The sequence below is a fragment of the Physeter macrocephalus genome, chromosome 16 (assembly GCF_002837175.3).
Source record: "Physeter macrocephalus isolate SW-GA chromosome 16, ASM283717v5, whole genome shotgun sequence".
NCBI lineage: Eukaryota > Metazoa > Chordata > Mammalia > Artiodactyla > Physeteridae > Physeter > Physeter macrocephalus.
The window spans coordinates 14,611,518-14,626,974 of NC_041229.1; the positions used below are offsets into that span (position 1 = coordinate 14,611,518).

Genomic DNA, 15,457 nt, shown 5'->3' on the forward strand with positions numbered 1-15,457 from the left:
GAATGAAGCTTGAGGTTCTTCCACAACCGAACTTGAACTTGAATACTATTATTTGTTATCCCTGCTTCCCATTTTCCCTTCTCACTGCCTTTGCTCATGCTGTGTCCTCTGCCAGAATGCCCTTCCTCTTCTCTCTTTTTACCCCTGTCCATCAAAATCCCATCCTGCTTTCAAGGTTCAGCTGGAATGTCAACTCCTCCATGGAAACGTCCAAGGTCTCCTGTTGTAGTCCCTGCTCCCCTTTTCCGTGCCCTGCTGGCTGATCCTTGAATGTAGTCTCTGCCTCTTGTGAAGCTCTCTTCACATTTGCTGATACACCAGAGCCCTCTGCTTTCAAACCTTGCCGCCCTGTCCTGTTCACCTGTTTATCCCTTGCAGAACCCGGGATCGCATAACCCCGTCTAGGAATTCAGTGTGTATGTGTTGGGGGGATTAACTTGAACGTGAGCATCTATGGAGGTGATTGGGGGGAGCTGAGGGGAAGGTGTAGCAGTGACTAGTGGCCTGGAACCCTTGCTATGTGTCCTTCCTACTCCCAGGAGGGGCCCTGCTTGCCTAATAAACCCTCTCCTGGCTAGAAGCACGTCCCAGCTGCTACTCCTGTTCAAGGGGAGGGGATTACACAAAGGTTTGAATACTGGAAGGTTGGAATTATTGGGGATCACATTAGAGTCTGTCCACCAGAAGGGTGAAATTATAAACAAAAACTGAGTTTATAACTAATAGATCTTCATTAAAGAAAATTCTAAAAGATGTTCTCCGGGAATTAAGAAAATGGCTTGATGGACGTCTGAGATTCAAAAGGAGTCATGAACAAATGAGTTAGTAAATAAGTTGTATTAGTTATTTGTAGCAACATAACAAATTACCCCCAAACTCAGTAGCTTAAAACAACAAACATTTGTTATCTCACACAGTTTCTGAGGGTCAGGAGTCAGGCAGCAGCGTAGCTGGGTGGTTCTGCTCGAGGTCTTTGATGAGGTTGCAGTCAAGCTGGCAGCCAGGGTGGCAGTCACGCTTCCATGCTCACTTACATGGTTCGTGGCAGCCTTACTTCCTAGTGGGCTTTTGAACTGCGGCTCTCAGTTCTTTGCCACGTGGGCCTCTCCACAGGGATGCCTGAGCATCCTTAAGACATGGCGGGTAACTCTCCCCAGAGCAAGCAATCCGAGAGAGAGAGAGCAGGAAAAGAAAGCTGTGGTCCTTTTTATAATCTAATATTGGAAGTGACATATCAGTTCTGCCATATATTATTGGTCACACAGACTAACCCTGGTGCACTGTGGAAGGATGTGAATACCAGGAGGTACTGGGGGCTCGCTTGAAGGCTGGCCACTATACATGTGGGTGAATCTAAGCAACTGTTCTTTCCAAGAAATAGAAACACTAATATCTGTTTCATAGGATTAAGGAAGGAACTGAAAATTTGTACAGTAATAGCATATATATCATGAAGGGGGTGTTTGTATTTTTCAAGAAGAGTATTTTACCTAATAACTATTATACATTTTAACTTTAGACTTTTAAAATCTTTGTTAAATTGAATACAGTTTTGGTCTGTTCAGAGGCTGCTATAACAGCATACCATAGGCTAGATGGCTTATAAACAATAGGAATCTATTTCTCACAGATCTGGAGGCTGGGAAGTCCAAGATGAAGTTGCCAGCAGATTCAGTATCTGATGAGGGCCTGCTTCCTGGTTCATAGACAGCGTCTCCTCACTGACCCCTCACATGGAAGAAAGGGCAAGAGGGCTCTCTGGGGTCTCTTTTAGAAGAGCACTAATCCCATCATGAGGGCTCCCCCAACTCATGGCTTAATCACCTCCCAAAGGCCTATCTCCAAATACCATCTCATTGAGGATTAGGTTTCAACATATGAATTTTGGGAACACAAACATTCAGTCTATAGAAAATACAAATGGTAAAATTCCAAAGGTAACCACTAAAAGACTAGAAATAACTTGTGTAATTTCTCAAGCAGTAGAGGGAGAAAATGAATAAGAAAAAAAAAAGGCAAAAGAGAAATACACATAAGAAAAGTAGGGAAAAACAGATGGTAGAAATCAGACCAAATATGTCAGTAGTCACAATAAAGTTAAATGGAGTAAACTTGACAGTTAATAATCAGGTTGAATTTTTAAAAATCTAGCTCTTTACATTTATAAGATGGTGGGATACAATGCGTAAAGACACAGAAAAGTAGCAAGTAAAATGGAATTTAAGACAGGATCCCTATATAATCCTAAAAGATCCAACTCACAGGACAATATAACAGTTTTAAACTTTCTGTTACAATATTGTGAGAAACACAGGGATAAATTTATATATCCTTCCTCACAGTGAAAGATTTTAAAGCACCTATCTCAGTTTTTGGTAGGTCACACAGTCAAAAACTGAGAAAATGCATAGAAATTTAAATAACACCATTAATAATCTTAATTTAATGGGCATATAGAACTTTCTTCCCAACAATGAAGGAATTACACAGAATATAATTTTTGAGATAAATAACCATATACTAGATCATAAAGCAAGTCTCAGTAAATTTCAAGGTATCTATATCCTACAGACCACATTCTCTGACCACAGTGCACTTGTTAGAAGTCAGTAACAAAGGCAAATTAAAAATCACTATACATTGGGACATTTTAAAAACATGCTTCTTAATGCACAGGTCAAATAAATTATAACGCAAGTCTAAAGTACTAAGAACTAAACAATAATCAAAAAGCCACATTTCAAAGCTTATATTTGGAGTGAAAGTGGCACTTAGAGGGTTATATAGTCTTTTTATTTATTTATTTATTTATTTATTTATTTAGAGCTGCGTTGGGTCTTCGTTGCTGTGCACGGGCTTTCTCTAGTTGTGGTGAGCAGGGGGTACTCTTTGTTGTGGTGTGCGGACTTCTCATTGCGGTGTCTTCTCTTGTTGCAGAGCACGGGCTCTAGGCGTGTGGTCTTCAGTAGTTGTGGTACGTGGGCCTCAGTAGTTGTGGCTCGCAGGCTCTAGAGCATAGGCTCAGTAGTTGTGGCGCATGGGTTTAGTTGCTCCATGGCATGTGGGATCTTCCTGGACCAGGGCTCGAACCCGGGTCCCCTGCATTGGCAGGTGGATTCTTAACCACTGTGCCACCAGGGAAGCCCTGGTTATATAGTCTTAAATGCTGATGTTAGAAAACAAGAAAGGCTAAATATTAATGAACTAGGCATCCAACATAAGATAAATCTAAAGAAAAAAACAATAGAGTAAACTCAAAGAACCTATAAGGGCAGAATTAAGAAGAATTTAAAGCACACGATAAAGAGGATCAATAAAACCAAGAGTTGGTTCTTTGAAAAGACTAATAAAATAGTTAAATCTCTAGTGACACCGATTAAGAAAGGAGTTGTCACAAATAAACAATATTAAGAATGAAAGAAGGATGTAACTACAGATCCAACAGAAATGAATGATTTCTAATGATAACTAGAAAATACTATAAACAACTTTATGACAATAAATTTGAAAGCAGAAAAAGGCAAATTTCTATAAAAATTATAACTCACTAACTATATAAAAGAAGAAATAGAAATCTTAAGAGTGTCATAGCCATTAACTAATTGAATAGGCCAGTTAAAATCATCCCACAGGGCTTCCCTGGTGGCGCAGTGTTTGAGAGTCCGCCTGCCGATGCAGGGGACACGGGTTCGGGCCCCGGTCCGGGAGGATCCCACGTGCCGCGGAGCGGCTGGGCCCGTGAGCCATGGCCGCTGGGCGTGCGCGTCCGGAGCCTGTGCTCCGCAACGGGAGAGGCCACAACGGCGAGAGGCCCGCGTACCGCCAAAAAAAAAAAAAAAAAAATCATCCCACAATAAAAATACTAAGTCAGATGATTTTATAGTTTAGTTCTACCAAACATTCAAAGAACAGACTATTCCAATCTGCAGACTCTTCCAGGGAATAGCAAGAGAGGAAATACTTGTTCTGTGAGGCCAGTACTACTATGATACCAAAACCAGACAAGGTCAATACAATAAAATAAAAATTGCAGCCCAGTCTCACTCACGCACATAAATGCAAAAATCATAAACAGAATATCAGCAAACCAAATCGATCAGTTTATTAAAAAGATAATACAGTGGTTTCATCCCAGAAATGCAAGGATGATTTAACATTAGATAATCTGTACATACAATTTACTTCGTTAATAGATTAAAGGTTAAAAAACATAGATGTGGAATACTTGTTCATAATTAGTATAAAACAGAAACATCTTGGAAACCCAGGATTAGAGGGGAACTTCTAAAGCATTAGAAGAAATCTATTTAAAATTAGTAATTTAATTTTTTATCCCACACACGCACACACACACACACACACACACACACACACACATCACATTTTCGTTATCCATTCTCACCACACACAAACAAAAGGTAATTATGTGAGGTGATGGAGTTGTTAAATAATTTTATTGTGGTGATATTTTGCAATACATGCATGTATCAAATTGTCACGTTGTACACCTTAAACGTACACAATGTTATAATGTCACATCACAGTAAGCTGGGGAAAGATTAAAAATAAGCACACAAATAAAAAAATTGGTGATAAGACTATGTGTGTATATGTCTATTATCACTGCTTCTATTCTATATTTTACTATAAGTTCTAGCAGTACAGTATGACAAGAAATAGAAATAAAGAGTGTAAGTATTGGAAAAGAAGAAACAATCCTGTATCATTTACAGATGATGTGTTCACAGAGAACCCAAAAGAATCTATAGGTAAATTATTAGAAATAGAAAGAAAATTTAGCAAGATTATTGAATTTAAGATCAGCGTATACAAATCAGTTGCCTTTCTCCATACCAGCAAAAATTAGAGAACACACACAAGAGATAGCACATAAAATAGCAATAAAAATTATAAGGTACCTAGCAGTATATCTAACAGAAGATGTGCAAGACTTAGATGAAAGCATTTATTAACACTTTATTAAAATACATCGAAAGGACCTAAACAAATGAAAAGATTTATTTATAGAGAGGAGACTCAAGATCACAAAAATGTCAGTTGTCCCCACATCGTTCTATAGATAGATGCATTGCAATTCCAATGAAAATCCCAACGATTTTAGATGCATTTGACAGGCTGATTCCAGAATTTATATATAAGAGCAAAAGACCAAGAATAGCAAAGACATTCCTGGGGGAAGAGGCAAGAGAGGCAGAGAAGAAAGGAGAAAAAGAAGAGGAAGCTTCTCCCACCACATAGGGAGATTACCGTAAAGCTGTAGTAATTGAGACACTGATTTTGTTGCAGGTATAGACAAACTGACCAATAGATCCAAAGAGAAAGCCCAGAGACAGACCCACACCTGAAGAGAAACCAGATACAGGACACAAGTGGCTGTGCACATCATGAGGGAAGATGTCGCAGATGGTGCCAGGACAACTGGTTGTCATATGGAAAAAGCAAGAAATAGATCCTGACCTCATGCCTTCCATAAACATCAATTCTGGATGGAATACCGATTTAAATGTAAAAGACAAAACTTTAAGATGTTTAAAAGAAAATTCTTTGACTCAGGGTGACAAGGAATATCTTTAAACAAAACACAAAGATCATTGCATTCAATTACCTTAGAATTAAGAAATTCTGTTCATGGAGAGACAATAAAAAAGTAAAAAGGCAAGGCGCTAATTGGGAAGAGATATTTGTAGTAGTTAATGACAAAGATTTAGTACCAAGAATAATAAGTGAATAATAATAATGTCAACCCATTTGAAAAATTAGCAAAAGACATGGAAGGCACATCACTGATGAAGAAAGAAGAATGGCAAATAAATAATCAGAAGCCCATCTCCATTACTAAGTAATCAAATTAAGACCATATTTTACACCTCTAGAATGGCAGAAATTAAGCAGTCTGATAATATCAAGTATTGATAAGGCTGTAGAGTAATGGTAACAGTCATATGCAGCTTGTGGGATTTTAAATTGGGGGTGGTCACTTTGGAAAACAATTTGAAATTATTCCATAAAGTTGACAATTTGTATGCTATACAACCCAGCAACCTCACTCCTAGGCTTATCTCTAGAACATAATTTTTCAAATTGCAGAGCGACTCATTAATTAATTAACGGGTCTAGGGACTTCCCTGGTGGTGCAGTGGTTGAGAATCCACCTGCCAATACAGGGGACACGGGTTCTAGCCCTGGTCCGGGAAGATCCCACACGCCATGGAGCAACTAAGCCCGTGCGCCACAACTACTGAGCCTGTGCTCTAGAGCCCACGAGCCACAACTGCTGAGCCCACACGCCACAACTACTGAGCCCATGAGCTGCAACTACTGAAGCTCGTGCACCTAGATCCTGTGCTCCACAACAAGAGAAGCCACTGCAATGAGAAGCCTGTGCACCACAACAAAGAGTAGCCCCCGCTCACCACAACTAGAGAAAGCCTGTGCACAGCAATGAAGACCCAAGGCGGCCAAAAAAAAAAAAAAAATTAATTAATGGGTCTATCCATTAATTGACTTAGCCATTTTTAAAAAAAAGAAACAAAGTAGAGTAGAAAATATCAGAGACCATCACTGTACCGGATTCCAATGTAAAAAATATTTCATGTGAAAGTGATAGTGAAAAGATTTGAAAAACAGTGCCCTTGAAACTCTTGCATGTGTGTGCTGGGCAACAAACACAAATATGTTAAAAAATACTGCATTATTTATAATAGCACAAAATTGGGGGTAGGGAAATATCCATTGATAGGAGAATGGACCAATACATGATAATGTTTACCTGCACAATGGAATATTACACAACAATGAAAATGAATGAACTAAGTTTATGAATGAATCTTAGAAATGTAATGTTGAACAACAAAGCCAGTCCCAGAAAAATAACCAAAGTAATATAGAGCTCAAAAATCTCCACCAAACAATATATTATTTAGATATATATGAGATAAATATATTTTTAAAAAGAAGAGCAAGGTATATATATACCCATACAATGGAATATAATTCAGCCATTAAAAAGTACTGATACATGCTACAGTATGGATGAACCTTGGAAACCTTATGCTAAGTGAGAAAAACGATGCAAAAGGACATGTATTTTATGATACTTCTATATGAAATGTCCAGAATAGGCAAATCCATAGTGACAGCAAGTAGATTAGTGGTTGTCAGGGACTGGAAGAAAGGAAAAATGGGAAATGACTGCCAGTGGGTACCAGCTTTCTTTTTGAGATGATGAAATGTTTCTTAGTGCTGATGGTTGCACAGTTTTGTGAATATACTAAAAATCATTGAATCATACATTTTAAAAGGATGAATTTCATGGTATGTGAATGGTATCTTAATTAAAAATTTTTTTTTGAAGAAGAGCAAGGGACTCATTAAAAATATATATTCAGGGTACTTTTTACTTCTGGGAGTAAGGCAGAGGGATGGGTTGGAGGAAAATAGAAGTAAATGTAGCAGTCCATATAAAGTTCTAGCTCTTAAGTTACTTAATGGGTGTTTCCTTTATGTTTCATTACATGTGTGTTACATATATATATATTTTTTAATTTAATTAATTTATTTATTTACCTGTCTTTGGCTGTGCTGGGTCTTCGCCTCTGTGTGTGGGCTCTCTCTAGTTGCGGCGAGCAGGGGTCACTCTTCATCGCGGTGCGCGGGCCTCTCACTGTCGCGGCCTCTCTTGTTGTGGAGCACAGGCTCCAGACGCGCAGGCTCAGCAGTTGTGGCTCACGGGCCCAGTTGCTTTGCAGCATGTGGGATCCTCCCATACCAGGGTTCGAACCCGTGTCCCCTGCATTGGCAGGCAGACCCCCAACCGCTGCGCCACCAGGGAAGCCCACATATATTTTTCTACATATAAAATGTAATATGAAACTTAAAAGAAATACAAATATCAAATGAAATAGCGTTCAAGGCAAATGACTGCCTTATGAGAAGTGCTCCTTGAATTGGGAGTCCAGAGTTCTGGGTCTGTGCCTTGGCCTGACTCTGGATGGAGCTGCTCTGACCTCTGCTGGCTGGGAGGTGAAGGGCCGCTGCGGGCTGCTGGCTGCGGGGCCGGAACGGAATATGGCGTGAACCGACAGAGCAAGCATGGTTCTGGCCCCTAGACAGTGTGCAGGGGGTTAGGCCGCTGCCGGTCTCACCCCACTAAGAAAGAGCAAGCAGCCTTGGGCTTTCGTGTTTCGGGTTTCATTCCCTTTTCCTCTCTGGCTCTTTACCACACTCCTTTAATTAAGCCCAGGAATGAGGTGTGTGTAACTGCACCGAAATCCATCCCTGGGAGGGACCAACTGGCCCTGCCCTCTGCCTCCATCCAGGGGCCACTGACCCCAGAGACCAGGGGCTTGAGCTCACGAGCAGAAGACTCAGGCCCTTTCTGGGGAAGGAGAGGCCAGAGCACCGATGATCAGAGAGCATATCTCCGTGCTCCCTTTGTTTAATCAAACCACCTATCTGGAGGATTGTGAACTAAATGTCTCCGTGCTCCCTTTGTTTAATCAAACCACCTATCTGGAGGATTATGAACTAAAGTCTATAGGAAGAGTTGACCTGGGCACTTTGGAGGTGAGAGCGTGAGGGGTACCTTGATGGAGAGCTGTCAGCATTTCAGGGTTTACTCTAAAGAGTCCAGGAAACAGCAGGCCTTCCTCCCCAACCCCTGACTTACCTGCCCCATTTAATCTGATAGAAAGAAGAACTTCCTCCAGTGGGTCTCGGTTGTAGGGAACCAGGCCAGAAAGTCCCAGACATCTTAATGAGCTAGAGATGGCCACGTCTCTAGGTGGCCCAGAGAGGAGGACACAGGTGACGTGGTCTCCCAAGCCCTTGGGCTTTTATGACTTTGGCACCAGAGAGGCAGCCGGGCAGAGGCGTTCCTGAGCTGCGTTGGGATCCAGACTGTGCTGCTCGCTACCGTGAGTGTCCTTTCACCTCCTTAAGCTCAGGCTCTTCACCTGCAAAATGGGTTAGTCACAGTGCCTGCTAGTTGAACTGATTCTGTGGTAATTGAACTCATGTGTGCAGAGCACGCCATAAGGAGTCTATAAATGTCAGCTGCTTTGGCTTTGTTGTCTGGCCTCACACCGTGTGGAGAGAGCTCGGCGTCGGGGTGGGAATCCGACTGGGGCCCTCGCCGGCCTGAGGGTTAGAGTGGGGAGTCTCCTACCCAGAGAGTCATTTTCCTCCCTCTGTGCCCAGACGCCATGGAGGTGGTGCTGCTCTTCCTTTGCGGCCTGCTGGCCCCGGCGGTCCTGGCCAATGGTAAGTACCCCTTTCTGGTGGAAGGTCCAGGCCCTTTGGGACACTAGGGTTGGGGGGCTCTTAGGTTCTACATGTCTGACCAGCTGTCCTGCCTTTAGTCGGCAAAGAAAGTCCTGGAAGGCAGCAGCTAACACAGCCCCTATTCCAGCCTGCCCACCTCTCCCCATGGGCTCCAGCCCTCAAGCCCACCTGGTCCCTGTAGACTTTTAACCTGAACTTTGGGAGTCAGACTTGTACATCAGTCTCTAGATTGTGCAAGTCAGGTGTCCTTCCGTGGTCTTAGTTTCCCCACCTATAACAAGAGGAAAATAGACCCTGCCTTTTGATGATGATGTAAGATAAAAAGGAGCAATAACTGTGGATGCTGTGAATGCAGACTCTGATTGGTGCTCTGAGCTGCACCTGCCTTTGGCTTCTAGGCTGGCCCTGGCAAGCAGGCCCACCCTTCCATGCTTCTCTGGGCATCTCTGCTTCATGGGCCCTGTTTCCCAGGAATTCCTTTGTGGGGAGTGAGGCCTGTGAGACGAGGTAGGATATTTGGGGATCAGGATGTGTAGCTCTCTCCCCCTTGACCACACCTGTTTGTTTTTCTAGCAGCTGAGCAGGAGAAAGAAAAGGACCCTTTTCATTACGGTGAGCAGGGACTGCGACCCTGGGTGGGGAGGGGGAGGCACAGCCCCATCCAAGGGAGGGATGGACACGCTCTCCCTGGCCCTTCCCTTCTTCCATCTCTCACTCTTGTTCCTTTGGCAGACTACCAGACCCTGAGGATCGGGGGACTGGTGTTTGCTGTGGTCCTCTTCTCGGTGGGGATCCTGCTTATCCTAAGTAAGTTTGTTTGTTCCTTTGTTCACTCTAAGGGCAATGTCTGCAGCTGTGAAGTGAGTGGTGAACAGTGTAAGAGACTGGCAGTTCTCTTTCCTGGAGAGGGAAGGAGCCTGTCTGTCTTCCTAGTTATCTTCAGGGCCTAGTACACTGCTGTGCACATAATAGGTGCTCAGTGAAACAGTGAAGAATGAACAAAATAAGTGCTCGATGAAAACAAGCACAGATACGAAGGGGGCGGAGGTGGCTGTCCCCGTGCTGTACCCATCAGGGCGCGAGTGGGGGAGTCACAGGAGAGGAGACAGGGGCTGTCCTTAGAGTGCTCCGAGGGGTGTGCCCCTGTGTGTGTTTCCCCTCGTGAGCCTGGGCTGCACGGAGCTGTCTGCGTTTACATGGCCAAGCAGACGGTGGTGCTGTAGCCGTCCAAGCTGCTGACGGTTGAACCTTGGCCTCTGAAGAGCCCTGCTCCAACCAGGGATCGCCGCATGCAGCTGTGCAAACCGTGCAGTGCCCAGGAGTCGGGGCTGCTGTTCGCACAGTCCCACAGACTCACCGGGCAGCCCTGCTGTGGCTAAGCCAGGACATTGACCTTGGATGGTTTCTTTGCCTTTCAGGTCGCAGGTGCAAGTGCAGTTTTAACCAGAAGCCACGGTAAGGATGCCATGGCTGTGGACATCTGGGGTGATGACGCTAAGAGGGGACAGGGAGGGGCCTGTGGTGTGTGACCCCAATTGAGTGTGCTTTTGGATTCTTGTCTCAGAAACAGGCTGTGTGTGTTGGGGTAGAGGTGGAAGTTTTGAGGATTGTCGGGCAGCCTTTGGGGCAAAGGAGAGGTCGAAACATCAAGGGTTAGCCCGTCCTTCTTTTTTTTCTGATGTATGTGTGGGGTGGGGGAAGGGGGAGAAGATGCTGGATCCTTGTCTGGAGGCCCTTGAGTTGGGCTTGGGAGAAGGGAAACAGAGGGCCTCTGGGCCTCTCTTGAGATCTGTCTCCTCTCTTCAGGACTTGTGACACTGCCCTGTGTTCACCTGCTCATGAGGTTCTTTGAGCTCTGTGGAATCTTGGGCTTCCTTTCGCCCACCCTCTACCTCCACCTAAGGGCACAACCCATTAGTCCACCATGGTAACCCAGGGCAGCGCTGGACCTCAGGAGTCCAAAGTCTGTGACAGGACACAACCCGAGGCCCCATGCAGCCGTAGGCCATCTCTCCCCAGTACTTAGCTCTCTCAGGGGCCGACACTGAAGGGTGCCTGTAAGTTGCCCTGACTACATCCCCTTTGGCCCTGGCCTCCCGCGCCCCACGAGCCCCATGGTGGAGAATGATCCACCGTGACTTGGAGGAGACGGATCCCAAGGCCCTGCCCCAGCAAGGTCAGTGGCGATGCTCTCTGGGTTTGCCCTGGAGACCTCTGACGGGCTTGCCTTTCATCCTCTTGCAGGGCTCCGGGGGACGAGGAGGCCCAGGTGGAGAACCTCGTCACTGCAAATGGTAAGTGTCAGGACCACCCGCCCAGGTGGGATGGAGGGAATGGGCAAGGGTTCTCCTACAGCTTGAGGGTGGGGTACGGTTGCCAGGTGCCGTCGTCTCTTGAGAGCTGGCCGGGCAGACGTGCTTCCATAGTGCCAGAGTGGGGGGGTCCCCGGGGCCTCTGCTCTGCAGCACTCCCTCACCTCCACCAACAGGCCGCTGCTCCTGACGGCTGCTGTTTACAGGGAATCTGCTTAGCGTTGTCATGACACAAAGCGCTTCACTTCTCATTTAATGGGCGCACAGCCCCACGAGGTAGGCATCACTCTCCACATTTTACAACCAAGGGACTCAGAAAAGTTAAGGAATGTTCCAGGTTCTCTAACAAGCGAATAACAGGACAAGGATCTGCCCCAGGTCTGTCTGACTCGAAATCCACATGAGTCACCTTTGCTGAGCGGGTCAGTCCCCCCCAGAGACAGGCACAGTCACGGCTGCTGCAGGGGGTGGCCCGCTGGGGTGAGGGGTTCAGGCACTACCCTACATTCTGCTTCTCTTTCCAGCAACGGAGCCCCAGAAAGCAGAGAACTGAAGTGCAGCCCTCAGGCACAAAGGTAAGACGCTGTCTGCCCGCATCTTCCTGTCACCATCATTGTTCTAACTGAAGTCCGGCGGAAGAGTCATCGGAGAAGAATTGGGTTAGCTTTTGCAACGAGCCCAGCTTTCATTATGAGCTGTGCTCTCAGGAGGCTCGTGTCTGAAGGATGATGAGACGGACGGATTGAAACCTCCCAGGTGTACCACACACACACACACACACACAGAATGAGCAGTCGGGAAATAGAGCTTCCATACCAACCCAGCGGTCAAGTTGATAGGGTGCCGTCCTAGCTACCACGTGGGCGTGACTTGGGAGAGAGTTAGAGTCAGTGAAATACTCCTAATATCAAAGTAGCATAAAGACGGTGGCTTTCAGTGACGATTCAGCGAGTACCTTCAGGCCGCTTTTTAAAGTTAAAATTTTATTTTTAAACTCTCCAACCCTACACAAAAGTAGGGAGAGTAGTATATGACGCCCCCATACCAGCAGTATCAGGTCTTGACGTTTAGGGGCACTGTTTTTAGTTCTATTTAGTATCCGTTTCCACTGTTCCTTATATCAACAGTAATGCAGGAAAGTCATAACTTAAATGCTTTACGGTTTTCCAAATGCTGCCACAAACACAAACTCACTCGAGCCTGCCGGAAGATGTGAGGACAGGTAGCCGCATTTTATAGATGAAGAAACTGAGGTCAGAGAGAGTAGCCATACATGTAGTAAGTAACCGGCTGGAACTCGAGCTCAGGGCTTTGTAGTTGAGTGCTGCAATTCACTACACCCCTCTGCCCCTGCCTGTCTCCCTTTATGACATACCCTGGAATATACTGGGCTGTGGCGGGGATCAGTCTTCTATCAGCTCACTTCTGCCTTTTTTCCCCACACAAATAAGGGACATACTTTATCCTAAATCGTAAGTTGAAGGAGATTTCTGGATGTAAAATGCCTGATACACCAGCTTTTACCGTCATGGTAATAACATAGGGTACTTGTGGAGCATTGGAATTCTTTCCTAAGGGTGTGCAGGGTGGGGTTCATTACCTCCTATCTTCTAGCTGGGGCTCGGGAAGGTTAAGGATGCGTCAGTTTGACGTGGCCATAGAGCCAATCCAGGAGGCAGGCATCCCAGCTGCAGCTCCGTGTTCTGTCTATGTCGTGGCAGCTGGCAGCTTGGAATCTGGGGAGCAGTGTGGGAAGGCTCCAGGCAGGGAGCCGTGAGCCAGCAGTTGTCTTTTTTTTTTTTTTTTTTTTACTAGAACTTCCTCGGAAACCCTGTGTTCCTGAGTCTCAGGGCTGTGAGCAATTCTTGGAGGTGTCCTGAGATAGAGACCCCGGGTTTAACGATTTCCTTCCCACACTTACCAGGTTCCATCCCCCTGAGAGAGCCCCTCTCCTGAGCTCCACGCCCTCCTCCCCCTTCATCTCCTGGCCCTGCTTCTCAGGCTCCTCCTCCTTGATTTACTGAGAACACGGCACTTAGAGTGGGTCTCATCTCGGGAGTTTCTGTGGGCAGAGGGTGTGTCCTAATTAATGGCTGGGAGATGAGCAGGTAAAGAGTTTTGAAAGGAAGCCAGAGTTTCGTTTTAATTTAAATTCTCTCTCACTTCAACCTCCAGAACCTGAAGGCAGCTGCTTGAACCTTTAGATGCAAATGCTGATGCTTAAGAAAACCGGCCACTTCAGCAACGGGATCTTTCCCCGGGAGAAGCCAAGAATTTGTGTGTCCCCCGCCCTCTCCCCAACCCCTCGACACCTGTCCTCAACTTAATGATGCAACCCTTGACTCCCTGCAGCCTGTGGTCTCGTCCACCTCCTGTGACGTGTGTCTGTGTGTGTGTCTGATGACTGTGGTCTTCGTGGCTGCTTGTTCGTGGATGACATTGTATTTTAGTGAACCTGGCCCCACTTTCCTGGGCAGGAGCTGAGCCACGTGGCTTTCAGCTCGTCTCTGCTCTCCATGGCCCCATCACCTTCCACTCCTGGGAGTCTGCTTTGTCCCTAAGAGACCAGTTCCTTCTCTTGATTTAGGGGTGGATGGAGGGGTTGGGCACGGGCGGGAGCCTCCGATTGGCTTGGGACTTGGGAAGGTTTACGTCACCATCGTGATCCTTCTACATGGCCCGTCTTCACTCCTTTTATAAGAACCTTGCTTCCATATTTGTTCCTGGACCAAGTCTGTTCTGAGGTCTCTTGGCAGTGGGAGGTTCCCAGCAAGGAGCTGATGAGCCCGCTTTGCCCTCGGGCAGCTACACCCCTTCCCAGGTGCCCATCTGCCCCACCTTACTCCTCCCCTGGGGAACGTGCCCCTTGCATATCTTCTCAGCAATAACCCCGTGGGCTCTGGAACCCTACCCCCTTCTCCAGCCTTCCCTGCTCCCGAGACGCCCATCTATAGCCCGGCTCGTCTGGACTCACTCTGTCCCTGAACTGGGGCTCCGGCAGGTGATGGCTGAAGGGGTGCATTCAGCTGGGGCCAGTGCTCTGGGGAGGGGCAGCTGGGAGAGCAGGGGTCCTTTGCTTCTCTGTCCACATCCCATTGGCCAGGCAGCAGCGGGGGCTCCTGCACCCTCTGCTCGCCTGTCCCTGGCCAGAACGACAAGTGCAGCGGCTGTGCTGCGGGTTAGGGACCCGGCAGGGCTCCGCAGAGCCCTGCTGCGGGGGGTACAGCACGAAGTCGAAGCTGGCGAAGAGAGTGGAAAATCAGACCCCACCCCTCCCGCTCATCGTGTTCTCGTGGAAACTAACCAAACCGTGCGGCTGTGACCAGGACTGCTGTTCTCTGTGTCGTGATCTCTCCTCAACAACGACGAAAGGAATAAAATACCACTTGTTTCCTAGTGGCTCTGAGGTGCTTTCCTTTCTGTGAAAGAACTTGAATATTTGTAGGGCCTGTGGTGCTTGAAGGGCTAAAGGGACCGTGTCCTTGGTCAGAGGGAGGAGGTGACAGCTGCAGGGCCAGCAGGGAGGTGTTTTATTTCTGGGGGTGTGTTTATTTCTGCTGCTTGACCACTTAGCTCCTCCCCTGCTTCTCCTCGTGCCTCCCCTTCCTCTCCCCTCCTTTACCCACACCCCTCCTCCTCACCCCTTCCTCCTCCTGCTTCCGCCCCACCCCACCCCACCCCACCCCCGTCAGTGGGTTCAGGCTCCACCCCATAGCTGGACCTGTGCCTCCCGCATGCCCTGGAGAGAAGGGAATCGCGATGGCTTGACCGAGGGCTTGCTGGCCTGGAAGGAAAGGTTCTCACCTGTCCCTTTGGTCAAGTCTGGGGCCACTACCTAAGGA

General features: G+C 46.7%; 1 protein-coding gene across 4 annotated transcripts in view; it reads left to right on the forward strand.

Moving 5' to 3' along the window:
- FXYD6 (FXYD domain containing ion transport regulator 6) overlaps positions 1-14,531 on the forward strand; it is a 33,661-nt gene extending 19,130 nt beyond the window's left edge. The window contains exons 2-9 of one of the 4 annotated variants that reach the window (XM_007101812.4): positions 8,711-8,936; positions 9,220-9,282; positions 9,880-9,915; positions 10,036-10,110; positions 10,722-10,758; positions 11,548-11,597; positions 12,140-12,190; positions 13,791-14,531. In XM_007101812.4, the coding sequence (XP_007101874.1) occupies positions 8,858-8,936; positions 9,220-9,282; positions 9,880-9,915; positions 10,036-10,110; positions 10,722-10,758; positions 11,548-11,597; positions 12,140-12,168 (369 nt within the window). In that variant the 5' untranslated portion in view covers positions 8,711-8,857 and the 3' untranslated portion in view covers positions 12,169-12,190; positions 13,791-14,531. Of the gene's footprint in view, positions 1-8,710; positions 8,937-9,219; positions 9,283-9,876; positions 9,916-10,035; positions 10,111-10,721; positions 10,759-11,547; positions 11,598-12,139; positions 12,191-13,790 lie in introns of all 4 variants that reach the window. The other 3 variants (XM_007101811.3, XM_024131212.2, XM_007101813.3) reach the window with 3 other exon arrangements.
- Positions 14,532-15,457: the final 926 nt, after the last annotated feature.